Raw genomic sequence first — 13,581 nt, 5'->3', positions numbered from 1 at the left:
GCAATACGGCCGCTGTTCCCTCCCGGCTCAGCAGCAGCGAAGGCAAAACAAGGCAGGAACCAGCTCAGCCTTCCGCGGGTCCTCTGCTGCTGAGCCCTCCGCAAGCGCCGCCGCGGAGAGCGTGGGCCAACGGCTCCCCGGGCTCACGCAGCCGCGTCTCGCCAGCTTCCACGCTCCGCGCTCGGCGCGTTAGTTTGTACCTGCATCTTCCAGCTTTGCTTTGCGCACCCACGCAATTCTAGCCGCATTCCGCTATTCTGACCTAGCTCCTACTTTCTGCAGCGCTACGGAAAAGTTTCTGTAATAAGCGAAAACACAAGAGGTGTTTTAGAGGGCTCTGCTTGCATTTGACTCTTTAAACCAGGGTATTTTTAACCTCCCTCTGTCTACCCAGCTGCCTTAGTTCCCGCTAGTCCAACTCAGAGGGAGACCGAAAATCCCGTAAAAATTACCGAAAGCAGCTTTTTTAAATACCTAAAAATATTAAGATTTAAAAGCACAATGTGATGGGAACTTCAGGGCACGGGGAAGAAGCCCCGAGCGCGGCACCGGGACTCTGCCCACCGAAGCACTCTCATCCATCCCGTCGTCTGTCACAACGTACCAACTCCTCTGCATCCAGCACACTACCCTGCCCGTTCCCCGTGTCATCGTGACACTGCTCCGAGGGGGAAAACCTCCTTTTTCATGGCCGGTTTAAGCAGTGCCAAGCGCTCCATCAACCCACGCGAAGGGCAGAGCTCGTGCAGCGGCCCTGAGGAGGACGGACGCGCAGACAACGTGCGGAGGAACCATCAACTTCTCAGGACAAAATACAACCCCACTGCAAATTTAGAGCACGGTGAAGACAATTTGCTGGGCCATCTTTTATATATTCTAATCACAACACACTCCGAAAGGTAAAGGAAGGGGAGAGAGAAAGAGGAATCAAGGAGAAGCACACGGAAGGAAGCGGCTGGGTTGTAACCTGGAGGAGACGGCTCTCCTCCGCTCTGCCACAGCGGAGACTGGGTGGGAAGCGGAGAGGACAGCAACACATCGACACAAAGCTGACGACAGCCAGAAAAAGTGAAGTTTGGAAAAGAAAATAATATTCAGGGGCACGCGCCCTTTCAAACGATGCAGGAGCCGTCTCTTCAAAGTGACGGCAAAAGGCATTTCTTGACGACCAACCGGCCACATAAGCCGATGGCGCTTCTCAAAAACGCAGGCGCATGCCACCATGCATGACACGTCCGTCCCTGGCGCTCGCTAGAAACAACCCTCGTCCACGAATCCCTTTTCCCTGCCAACAGCAGCATGTCTCCCCCCCTACACCACCACCCTTTGCTTCCTTGGTGGTTAATAGCTTCTCATCCGGGGCTGGCGGGGGGTGGTTGGAAAGACTGCAGGCAGAAAAATTACCCAGGAAAAGGATTCCTCCTCAGCACGTTATTATAAGCTTGCTGGAAGCCAAACAATTAAGTCAATTGTTTTCTCTCTCTCATTTAGCTATTTTGTACACACACAGACTTTCTGCCGGTCCACTGACCCCTGCTCTCCTCCACCAGCACACGAACGTCACGCAGTCAGCCTGCCAGCGCCGGCCAGCTGATCTCAGGCGAGCGCAGCTCTTATCTGCTCCACGTAAAACACACTCTCATTAACCGGAATTAAACCAGCGTTAATCTAGAATCATGACTGACGGCCGCATTAAAACATTAACTCTTCCTGTCCGGGAGAGTCAGCACCTTTTGATCAAGGGGATACTGTGCCGCTACCGCTGCTCAGGATCCAACCTGGGACGCCCGCAGGGCTCTCGACGTGTCTTACGGTGACCACGCTGCAGCTGGAAAATGGGAGACTTGCAACCAGGCAAAGAAAAATGAAGTTATTCAAGGTGACACGCGGCTCGGGAGCTGTACTTCCCACTCGGCCTCGCTACAGCCGGGTCGTTCCATCTCTCAAGAGACACAGAAACTGCCCCCCGCCCCGAGAAATCACCGAGGTGGTGACGGGACGAGTGCCCCGTGAGGAGGGACGGGAACGCTAGGCACGCGTACGGAGGTTTGCGGCAAAAATCCTTTGTTTCAGCCCCAGCGGAGGGAAAGGCGCTGGGGAGAAGAGGGCTCCGGGTGGGGACCCCTGACTCGGAGCGACCTCGGAGCAGAGTCGCTTCACCTCTCTGCTCCCAACCTCCGAACAGCTGAGGGTTAATCAGCTAATTGTTCGTAAGGCAGTTTGAGACCTCCACGTTACAGAGGAGATAAAAAAGCCAATTATTTTAGTCATCTGTTCGGATGGGGAAAGGTATTTGATAATGTAATACAAAGGTGGCAAACAGAGCTTTTATGCTGTCCCAAGGGCTCTTGCTGTCCATTTGGTGCCAACACTTTCTCAGCAGGAGACTTACAAGGCTGTTTTATACATAAAGAGCAAACCACCCCCTCGGAGAAATGCTTCTGAATCACAGCCACGGCGCAGGCAGCTCCCTCTGCGGCATCAAACCCTGCATATAAAACACGCAGCTAAACACCCTCCCCTGGGGAGCGGAGAGTTGGAGTGTTACAGGGAGCAGCTGCTATAGAGAGGGAACATTTACAAGTGTGGGGGGTTAAGTACAACTAACAGGAGTCAAGGGATGGTAGCTTTAGGTCAGCGAGCGTGTGCTTTAACAGGAGGCCTCGGAGGGGAGAGTCGGTGCTACAGGGAGATAAACGCTTGCTTGATTTATTTTAAAAATTAATTTGATGGCCCCGTGCCGCCTCGAGAGAAATGAGCACCTGCCTCTTCTGCTCCGGCACCGCCAACCTTTCGGTTCGCCCCTCTCCTCCCGGCGACCGGGGTCTCGCTTCCCCTTCGGGCAGAGAGGAAGAGGATTTTAAACTTGAAAGATTTCTACCCCAGAGGGCTACGGGGCGGGGGGGAAGGGGGGTTCAAAGCTACAGATGAGTTCACAGCCACTAACGCAGCTCTGCATTTGCTCCCTGCTCACAGCAGGTCTGAAATCCCCCTCAGCTACGATTCTTCCCCCCCTACATCCCTACCCCTCCCCAAACCAATTTGAATAGGAAATGAAGTGTGGCTCCGCGGAGACAATGGTTTATTGTAAAGTTTTTGCTGCGACGCACGGTATAAAAACCTGCCAAGACACACGTAAACATTCGCAACTGCCAGGCTCCTCCGTAATGAAAAGCTATAAAGAACACCCAGGTGGGAAGCACAATACTACCAGCTAATTAAAGTAACCAATAATATTCCTCCCAGGAATGCAAGAGTGCGTTCCGCTCAGTGGGAGAAGCCACTTCTAAGCCCATGAACTCGGCTTCCCGGTGGAGCAAACAAAAAGGAGACACGGCCAGGCGAGCCCTGCCGCCGGACACCGCTCCGCGCGCGCGCACGGCCGGAGCACGCAGGGGACACAAAGCCCAGCGTCGGGCAAAGCGGAGGCTGGGGGCGGCCCCCCCGCCGGCGAGCTGCGTCTGCCGGCGAACGGCTCGGGGAGCTCAGCCCTCGCATTTCGGCGGGTTCGGGGTTTTTTGCCACGCACGGGGGCCACGGCGCAGCCCGGGAAGCCGGTTCCTTCCATAAGCCCCGGTTCGATTAAGCTGCAGCCACACGATCCTACCCAGGGAAGGCCACGGCCATAAACATTGACAAGGCATATATTCCTCCTGAAAAATGGGAGCTCCTAGTGACAGGGTTAATGATGTTTGAGCAGCCTCTCACCCTGAGCTCCACATATCCCAGCTTTAATGCACTGGCCTCCTTCCCCCACCCCCAAAGGGACAGGGGAGGGAAGGGGGGGGAACAGCGACCTCCAATGCCAGATATTTTCTACATCAGTGAATTCCCAGGGCCAGTGGAATAAAGCAGAACACTCGTACGTGGAGAAACAGGCAGCAAAAAAGGTCAAATCCATCCCCCCGAGGAGGAGAGGGGCTTATTTCACAGGGATGGAGAGAAGATGAACCTCCCCCGGCTCTTACCCTTTTCCGCATGGAGAGGAGAGGTCTCCATGCCAACATCACCCAGCTGTTAGAGCTGGACAATTCTTTTTCACTCCCCGCTATTTCTGAGCAGCGCTGCAGCACGAGGTTCATTACAGCCCAGAAGAGGAAAAGGCTATTTTCGTTTGGGACGCGCACAGGATGTTGTAGTAATCTCAGAGTATATATTTATCCTTTCTTCTGTTTTCCCCCCCAAACATGCTAAATTCATCTTCTCCCCCGTTTGCTACAGAACACATTTAGGCGAGGGGTTATCGCACCGCTAAGCACACCGTTCTCCGGCACACGTTTACCTCCGAGCACACCCCGTGGCCCCCCCAGCACAGCCCCCGCTCCCAGGAGGAGCCAGAGCGCGGCTCCGTCTCCTGCCCCACCGCCAGCTCCAGCGAAGGCTGAGCTCAGTCCGTTGCCACGCACGAGGACCAGAAGAGGGGATACGCTCAGAACCTTGTGTATCTCTCTCCCCTGGAAAAATAAATAGTTTTAAGACCAAATCCATCCCCCTAACGAAGCTCATCTCATTTGTACTTCAAAGAGTTATTTCCTACCAGGGAGCTCTGGACGCCGTCTCTTCAGAGAGCTCATTACCTTGGTCTTTACAGACTTGGCTCCTGCCCCAATCAGAAACGTGCGCTTACACAGCGCGAGTCAAACGCCTGGAAACAGAGGGATTACACAGCCCGCTACACGGTGTCTCTCCCCATGTTAAAATCTGGAGGAGTTACCTCCGAGCACACCCCGTGGCCCCCCCAGCACAGCCCCCGCTCCCAGGAGGAGCCAGAGCGCGGCTCCGTCTCCTGCCCCACCGCCAGCTCCAGCGAAGGCTGAGCTCAGTCCGTTGCCACGCACGAGGACCAGAAGAGGGGATACGCTCAGAACCTTGTGTATCTCTCTCCCCTGGAAAAATAAATAGTTTTAAGACCAAATCCATCCCCCTAACGAAGCTCATCTCATTTGTACTTCAAAGAGTTATTTCCTACCAGGGAGCTCTGGACGCCGTCTCTTCAGAGAGCTCATTACCTTGGTCTTTACAGACTTGGCTCCTGCCCCAATCAGAAACGTGCGCTTACACAGCGCGAGTCAAACGCCTGGAAACAGAGGGATTACACAGCCCGCTACACGGTGTCTCTCCCCATGTTAAAATCTGGAGGAGCAACCTTAAAATTCAACACCTCCGTTCAGCGGCGGTAAGTCTCTCAAAACCATATCAAGAGTCACACACACAAAAACAAACAGAAGGAAAGATGAAGGAAGCAGTGTTGACAAGACTCCCCCGGGGTCCGGGGCCCATGCCGCTGCGCTAATAACAAGATGTAAAACCTCAAGCAGCACGAAGGCTTTGAACGGCCACGGCACGCTCCGAGCTGGAGCACCGGGCTAATCCGGAGGGGCAGAGTGTCCTGGAGGCCAAGGCACCTTACCTTCTTGGAGAGCGAGGAGACGTTCAGCCCAAATCTTTGAGCCCTTTCCTTTAATTTATCCATGTTTACCTACAAAAACATAGGAAAACAATTTGTATTTTAAAAAAACCCTAAACGTCGTCACTCAGGTTAAAGGGACAGAGATGTGGCCGCCTCCGGGAACAGATCTGTGCGCTGCCACCAGCCCTGGGGAAGCCGCAGCAGCAGCTCCTGCCAGCACCGAGGGCCGCGAGCCGGAACCGGTGTCCCAAACGACACAGCCAGAAACTGCCAGTCCGCCCCTTTCGCTTCCTCAAACCACCCGAAGGAGAAACACCCGGTGCTGGTCCCCTCCTAAAAGAGCAGCTGTTTCAGGCTGTTGCTGTGAGCCACCTGTACCGGGTACCTTTCCTGCTGCCGTCTGGTCAACACAAACAGAAATTAAACATCTCTGTAGGCAAACTTGCCAGTACTCCCCCAAATTATCACTGCTGTCTTGGCCGCCACCGGTTTACGAAGCCATTGCTGCACCCTCACCCTGCCAAAACTGCTGGGTCACATCTAAGCAGGTCCCCGGACCGAGCAGCTTCCCAACACGTCCCCCAGCCTGCCTGGGTTCCCGGAGAGGCGTCAGCCACCGTTACGGCACCTATCCCTAACCAACACAGGCTTCGGGGACAAGCCTTCCACAGCTCCTAGTTCTGCAGGGGAAACCCCGGTGCTGTTCTGCCTGGCAGATGTTCACGCAAGATCTTTTACGCCGCTGGCACCAGAGGAAGCCAGAGCCTTGCCCGGTGACAGACCTCGGCGTCGCTCTGTTCCGCTCACCCTCGATGCAGCACGCAAACACCGAGACGCGGAGCCGGCGGCTCAGCGCGGCAGTCTCAGCCCTGCACACTTCGGTGCCTCCTACTTAGACCTGGAAGTCAGATGGGCCATTAAAAGCAGAGTGATTTACTACAGGTCATTCGTCATTTCCATTCCTGAAGCACCGAATTATATTCAAACAAACCAAAAGAACGAAAGTCAAAAAAAAACCCCCCAAATATCCATCTTTGTTCTTTTCAGCGTCTGATTCTAAAATCAGCTCATCCGAGAACACTGTCACCAAAGCAGCCGAACGCTGCAAAGGGACGGGAACGCGCCCAGGGCAGCGCAGGCGCGACACCCCGGCGGGCTCCGTCACCAACCCACGCCACGCACGTCGTTCCCACCCGTTCGGGTGGTTTGTCCCCGCAGACAGGAACCTCCTTCTACACATTACAGGGCCTGACCAGCAGCAACTCAAGAACAAGAAGCATTTCTTACCGTGGGTTTGCTGTCTGCAGAGAGGCCTGAAACGAGGAGGCAAGAAAAAGAAAAGCCAGTTAGAGATCAAACACGGGGAGCAGCACCTTATGAAGGAGGTGCTGTAAAGCCGCAGCCCCGCACCCGTCCCACCATAGACCAGTGGAGAACTGCTCTCCCCTCTTCCCCAGCTTACATCTCCGCTTGCTACAGAATGAGTCTCCCAGTTTCTTTTCCACCTTTAAATCAGCTTCTCCACCCGCAAACCTGCTGCCGTCCCACCTCGCCGGGACAGCTTTGGCAACTGAACCCCACATTTTATGAAGCCAAAGGGTGTCAGGCGCTCTGGTCAGGGTACCGCAGGCAAATCTGGCTAGCGCCTTCCCGTTGCGCTGGGAAGGAAGAGACGCTGGGAAAAGCGTCTGAACTACCAAGGGAACAACACGCGTCCTTTTCTTCCCGATTCTACAATTCCCGCTCGGAGCTCCCAGGTGTGGTCAGGCAAAGGGACAGAGCTGAAAACAAAGGGAGTCCCACCAGCGATTTTCCACACACACACACACCCCCCCAGGAATAATTAAATATTTGCAGTACGGTCAGTCCCTGGATTGGTTCTGCTTCACCTCCTCACCTTTAGTCGAAACTGTGGCCAAACCAAACCTGCCGAAGGTAAACAGAGCTTAGTCAGGGACTCGGGCAGAGATGAGGTCAGCCAGTACCTGACGCGTCAAGTCTTAGGTGCGAACTTTTCCTTCAAATACTTTTCACGAGTGTACTTGAGTCAAACTGGTTTGAGGGCAAGATTAACTGGAACGCGCTATTATTGGCTCATGTAATTACTGCAGCGGCTCCTGCGCTTGCTCTGCGCGCGGCGATGCCCCGCTGCGTGAAGCCACCCTCGCAGCGCAGGAGGTTAACCGCGGCACCAGCAGTCCACCGCTCGTCCCTCTCCTTCCAGAGTAACCGTGAGAGCTGCCAGGAATCTCACCGCTATTTTCGCCCAAGCAACCAGTACGGTATGCGTTGAGCACCCCACAATCAGGCACGGCCCAAATTTGACCCATTTGGGGGCTCTCCGGCCTCACGAGGAGCACCACCACCCTGCAGGTGTGACCCTGTCCACCGTTTGCTCTGGCTGGGGGCCACCCCCACCTCATCCCCCAAATTCCTGCCCAGCGCGGCTGTCCCACCACCCCAGCACAGCCCGGAGCCACGTTCACCTCCCGCCAAAAGGCGGGCAGACGCGTCCGGAGAGGTCTTCTCGCAGGCAAGGAGGAGGAGAAGGCTGCACACAGACTCACCGAGCCGCCCGCGCTGCCTTCTTGCTCTCCAGGCTCACGGGCACGTTGAAGCGCTCGGCCCTCTTCTGCATTCGCTGGAGGGAGAGAAAGGAACCGGCTGAGGAAGAGCGAAGATTTGAAGGGTACAGAGAGGAGGTTCTGCGGGTGGAGAGAGGCACACAAGCTCAACACGTGGTGGGCTAACGCTCCTACGTGCCCTGCTAGAGCGGCAGCACAGTCTGGGAAGGGGAAAACCATCCCTCTGCCCCCGCAGGCGAAGGGAGAGATGCTGCAGGCACCTTCCTTTGGCTCGGGCCGTCCGAGAAGCCATCCCACAGCCCCCGGGACGTACGCTTGACCAAAAGGCTCTGCCACGGTTCTGAGAAACACGGGCCTTGTAAAAAACCTAATAAAAAAAAAAGGTATGCCATTGCCGCGCTGCTCAGGGAGCGCTCCGAGGAAAGGAGAAATGCCAAAAGAGCACGGGGGCGGGGAGGTGACAGAGAGTGTTAGAAGACGGTACAAGGCTGCAACTGCGCTGGGGGGTGGCATGCCAGCGCCCAAGCCGGAGTGCCGCACACCTCGCCCGGGGAAGCCCTTGTGCCGGAGGGAAAGGAGCAGCGCTCCTGGCAGGGACTACAAAGGGAACGGCCCCGACTTCCCTCCCGGAGGCAGGAAGCAAGCAGTAGGCACAACCGGCTTCGGCTGATTTGCAAGAAGAGAGGCAAACAAGATTTCCTTTTCTTCCCCCCTAAGCAAAAGGCCAAAGAAATATTCTAGAAAAGGGGATGGGGGCGGCGGGGCGGGGGGAGCTGTTTGTTTTCAGGGAACTTATTTATTTGGCACAAGTCTTTTCACGAGAGACCGACGCTATTCAGGCCGTTGGCTCAGCCTCGCGAGCAGAGTTTGCCATTAGCGGTGCAATTCAAGACGAAATTCAGCTACGCAGAAAGGACCGCAGAGCACGTTGCCCCGGGCAGGGAAAAGCCTGGAAAAATCGGAAGCGCAAGGGTTTGCACCTCCGAGTATTAAATCCCCTTAAAAGCTTAAGGGAAATATTTAACATTTTATTATTACACAAGGGCACAAAAATGTGTTTGGTGTTTTAAAGGTTAGAGAAACAGACATTATTTTAATGGAAACATTTACTTTAGCCAAAAGCACAGTGAGGAGCGTAATAAACATTTGCATCAAAACATAAATGTTTAGAAAAGATGGATTGGGAATAGCACTCCTAACGGTGTCGGCACTGAGGAGCTTTTACTCAGCTCAGTAGAAACAATAAAGGCAGAAAACCGTATCCCTCAGGTCAAAGCACATCTCCTTATTCTGTCTGACACTCTGATGAACATCCAGAAGATCCACCTGAAGGGGCAGCTTCTGAAAGGACTCTCGGCTACGGACAGCCCACGCCGGATCAGCGCAAAAGCCCCGCTGCCCCACGGCCCCGCCGGCGACTGCCGCAGTCAGAGGGGTGCTCTGCCTCCTTTGCGCCCTCCCAGCCCCACAGCACACCACGGGCTGGATTTCAGGCTGCGCTCACGTTTGCATTCGTTTATCCCCGACGGTCGCCCTTCCTAGGAATTCGTCTCCTCTCTTTTTGAGCTCATCTGTACTTCTAGCATCCGTAACAGCCCACACTGACAGCCTCCAGCGTTCAATTATGCATCGTATGGGAAATAATTCCCTTTTATCTTCAAAAAACATCTACGACACGGTTTTGCTGAGACACGATTCACACTCAATCAAACGGGCTCTGGGGAGACCCCCTGCAGCGCTGCCTCCAGCTCGAGGGCCTCAGCACAGGAGAGAGATGGACCTGGTGGAGCGGGGCCAGAGGAAGCCCCGGAGATGCTGGGAGGGCTGGAGCCCCTCTGCTGGGAGGACAGGCTGGGAGAGGTGGGGGGGTTCAGCCTGGAGAAGAGAAGGCCAAAAAGGGGAGAGCTCAGAGCCTCTTCCAGTGCCTAAAGGGGCTCCAGGAGAGCTGGGGGGGGACTCTGGATCAGGGAGGGGAGCCACGGGATGGGGGGGAACGGTTTGACACTGACAGAGGGGAGATTGAGATGAGATAGGAGGAAGAAATTCTTTGCTGTGAGGGCGATGATCCCCTGGGGCAGGTTGCCCCGAGAAGCTGTGGCTGCCCCATCCCTGGAGGTGTTCAAGGCCAGGTTGGACGGGGCTTGGAGCAACCTGGGCTGGTTTTTTTTTAAAAAAAAAAAAAAAGTGGTTTTCCTGCAAACAGATTTGGCAGAATTTGGAGAAAAACAAAGGGCAAGAGCGTAACTTCAGCAATTTCGCTTAATGAGCTCTTTAACCAGCTACAGCCAAGGGCAGCCCCACCTCGCAGGGGACATGGCTCCTTCAACAACGCTTCCAGCTCTCATCAGGTACCGTGTTTCTCCTCATTACTCCCTCACTGAGGTCATAATCCTCCACTTGCGACATCACCCTGGTTGCTGTGGAAATGATCGTGTCCCAAACAGAAGATTAAAACTCTAAAGTAGTGGTGAACAGCAGGGAGACAAGAATCATGTTTTCATAGTGATTTCTTTCTTACGGAACACGAGCAAAAAAATAAGGGGGGGGATTAGAGAACCACAATCAGATTCCTGAAACTCAAAAGTTTCGCAAAGTTTTCCCAGAGGAATCGGCAGCTTCTAAGCGTGTTTGTTTTAAATAAGCCCAGCAAATGTAAGTGACAAAGTCAGAGAAGATAAAGACGAGATGATCTGTTAGCTCGTATCAGTCCCTCCCCAACTGATTACTCCCTGAAGCGCAGCCTCAACAACGCTTTGTAGTTTTACGTGTCTGAAGCAACGGGGCTCGCAGCAAGTCCCGAGGGACGGGGATGTGCCACGGCCTGGTGAACTCCGCAGCGGAACTTTTCATGTTCGCAATAGCAGGAAACACGAATTTATACACCAGAGTCATCACAGAGACGGTTCAAGTCTATCAGCCTTTATCATCCAGAGCAGAGGATGCTACGGGGCAAAGTCCATCTTTGTCTGCGAGGGAGCGACGCGCCAGGAACGGCGCAGCTCGTCGCGGCTAAGTTGGAAATATTGAGGTAGGGCCAACGGTGGTTGGTGGCGGAAAGCACCGCAGCGGGGCAAGAGGCGTTAATGGAGAACTGAGAGGAACGGGCCCCGAGATCTAGCGTCAAAATGAAACGTGCCACGGGGTCACCATCCCTGCCAGGTCAGCCCGCAGCCAGCGACCCGTCATTAATATAAAATCAAGGCAAAATAAAGCAGGTTTACAATGGAAACACTGACACAGCCCCAGCCACACACAAAAGAGACTCTGCACGAAGGAATAAGGGAACCGACACCTCGGAGGATGCAGAGGCAGAAGGAACCTTACCTCCATCTGTGATATTTCTGATGTTATTTTCACTACCTTCTTTTCCGTAATCCTAGAGGTGTTGGGAAAGAGAGAAATCGGTCAGAACGGCTCTCACGGCTTTCACAGGGGCGCCCCGGCGGGAGAGGTGTCGGGGGTCTCCTCCCAGCCGCCCATCCCTGGGAGCACCACCACCACCTGAACTGAGGGGCTGCTTTTCAAACGAGAGCAGCCACAAGCTAGCACCCCCCTCGGGAAGTTTAGAGCCAGGTACTCATGCTAAGGTGAAGTATGAAGCTTGTGAAACTTATAACCGAAGTCTAGGGTGTACTAGGGGCAGGAAACACACGATGCAGTGAAGGCACAGCCGTGGGTTCTCCTGCGAGCCTGACTAGTGCCTTCAGCACTCCCAAATTCCTTTGGCAACGATCGGAAGCAAGCTGGAAAAGACACAAGAACCAGCCACGTTCTCGCCCGTTCTCCACACGGGATCAGAGGAATAATTAACTCCGTTTAAGGCAAGAGAAATGTTCTGCAATTTTAGTGGGGCGCTGCAGATGCATCTCAAAATGCCGGGTGGGTATTACAGCAAGAGGCCGCAGACCTACACCCCCCCGCCCACCTTAAGGCTCTTAACAGTAACATTCAGCTCTTGTTAGAAGCCCAAAGCCTCGACTGCAAGCCCCAAAGAGCTTTATTCCTTTATGGCCCTCAAATACAAAGGATTGTTCTGTTCTAGTTCATGGGACAGCCACAGGCAACTTTCCCCCGGTCAGCACCAGCACCCCGAGCCCAGGCTCCATTTCAAACACACACTTCCTGAACAATGCGCAGCTGACAACAGCGGGACCGGTAAAAAGACTGAACGAAAATATAATGGAGTGGGCGTGCTCCAAAGTTTATGCTCCAAAAACAGAGCTCAGGCTCGAGGGGGGAAAACAAAAGAGGAAGAGACAAAGTTCGGAAGTTCCCAGGCTAAATGAAATAGCATCCTCCTCCTCCAAACAACTCCCATAAAACAGTGGGTCACAGCCAGCCTCATTAAGGTCTCCCATTTAGAAAAATGCACTGCTTTTGTTCCAGATTCCCGGACAGGTTTCTCATTTTATGCCCTGAAAGGTAGTAATGGTTTAATGGCACTTTCACAGGAAGCAATTCTGCCTGGGACCTGGTGCTGGCCGGCGCTGCCGGCGCAGCTCGGCGGGTGCAGGACGCCCCCTCCTGCCCACAAGCCCGGGGCTCGCTCAGGGCTCGCCTCGTCCTTCGAGCCACGGAGGGGAGAGCGGCCACGCAGACAGACAGACCGATCGACCGACCACTGCATTATCACACCGGGCTGAGGCAAGGGCCACAATCCTGCTCCGACATGTGCTGCAGCCTCCTTCCAGCCCAAACTCCAAAACGGGGCTGTATAGGCAGCTGACCCGCGCCGGCCCTCGCACCCCCCGGGTTTGCTTTGTTCTACTCGGAAAGGATAGTTACACGTCAGGCGATTTTACGGGAGGCTCTTCTACTTTGACAGGCGGCTCTACCGGCTTCTGCTCTTCTTCCTGCAAGTCAAGGAGTTGAGAGGAGGTCAGATAATAAAGAGCCGAGCAAGAGAGAAACACCTCAGCGGGGACGTTGTCAGGTCTTGTGGGTTCTCACTGCTTTAAGAGGCAGCGCCCGTCGTTCAGCCTGCGCACGCCTACAGATTTCCGCACTGTGCACTGAACTCGGCTCCCTAAGGTGAGGAGTGCCGCAAGAAATGCTCACAGCCTCGGCCCGGCAGGGTTTGAACACCGGCTGTCACGGACAGAGACTCTGGTTTTATCCAACCCCCTTACCAGACAGTCTGGGCTTCACGAGGCTTAGGAAGTAATTCCAATGAAACACTCTTCAGCCCGCAAGCGGAGCCAAAGAACAGCAAAACTACACAGCGCTCACACTCGATGCCCAGCACCGATCCGGTAAGACCCACCTCACTTCTCCCCAAATACTTTTTGTGAGACTGGGGAGAAAGGTTCCGCATGCTCCACCCGTCCTCACCGAGCGGCAAAGCACCCAACAGCTGGAAGAACTGGTTTCCGCTGGCGTTTTCAGCACAAAAAGCGCTTTCCCAGGTCAGATCTCCTCACCTCCCTCCGAACAAACCCTCCTGCTTTAAGGCTCGCTCCCACAGGCCGGGCAACTTTTTCTTAAATGTTTTCTTTCCTAAAAGCACACCGCGCCCCAGCCACGTTTGCTGCTCAGTTCGTGACAGAACCGCAGGGCGACGCAGTGTGAATCCTGCTGCAACCGGCC

At 54.5% G+C, this 13,581-nt stretch overlaps 1 protein-coding gene across 1 annotated transcript in view; it reads right to left on the bottom strand.

The window, feature by feature from the left end:
• The window catches only part of SARNP (SAP domain containing ribonucleoprotein), a 31,294-nt gene that overhangs the window by 15,386 nt on the left and 2,327 nt on the right, over positions 1-13,581 (bottom strand). Inside the window, exons 4-9 of the mRNA XM_009886893.1 lie at positions 12,781-12,848; positions 11,320-11,371; positions 7,978-8,051; positions 7,308-7,336; positions 6,698-6,723; positions 5,411-5,479 (exon numbers count right to left, since the gene is read on the bottom strand). Coding sequence (XP_009885195.1) covers positions 5,411-5,479; positions 6,698-6,723; positions 7,308-7,336; positions 7,978-8,051; positions 11,320-11,371; positions 12,781-12,848 — 318 coding nt within the window. The remainder of the gene's footprint in view (positions 1-5,410; positions 5,480-6,697; positions 6,724-7,307; positions 7,337-7,977; positions 8,052-11,319; positions 11,372-12,780; positions 12,849-13,581) is intronic.

This window comes from Charadrius vociferus, unplaced genomic scaffold (genome assembly GCF_000708025.1).
Source record: "Charadrius vociferus isolate BGI_N301 unplaced genomic scaffold, ASM70802v2 scaffold1816, whole genome shotgun sequence".
Classification (NCBI taxonomy): Eukaryota; Metazoa; Chordata; class Aves; order Charadriiformes; family Charadriidae; genus Charadrius; species Charadrius vociferus.
Note: the sequence above shows the minus strand (reverse complement) of the source record. Positions and strands in the feature narration are given on the sequence as shown.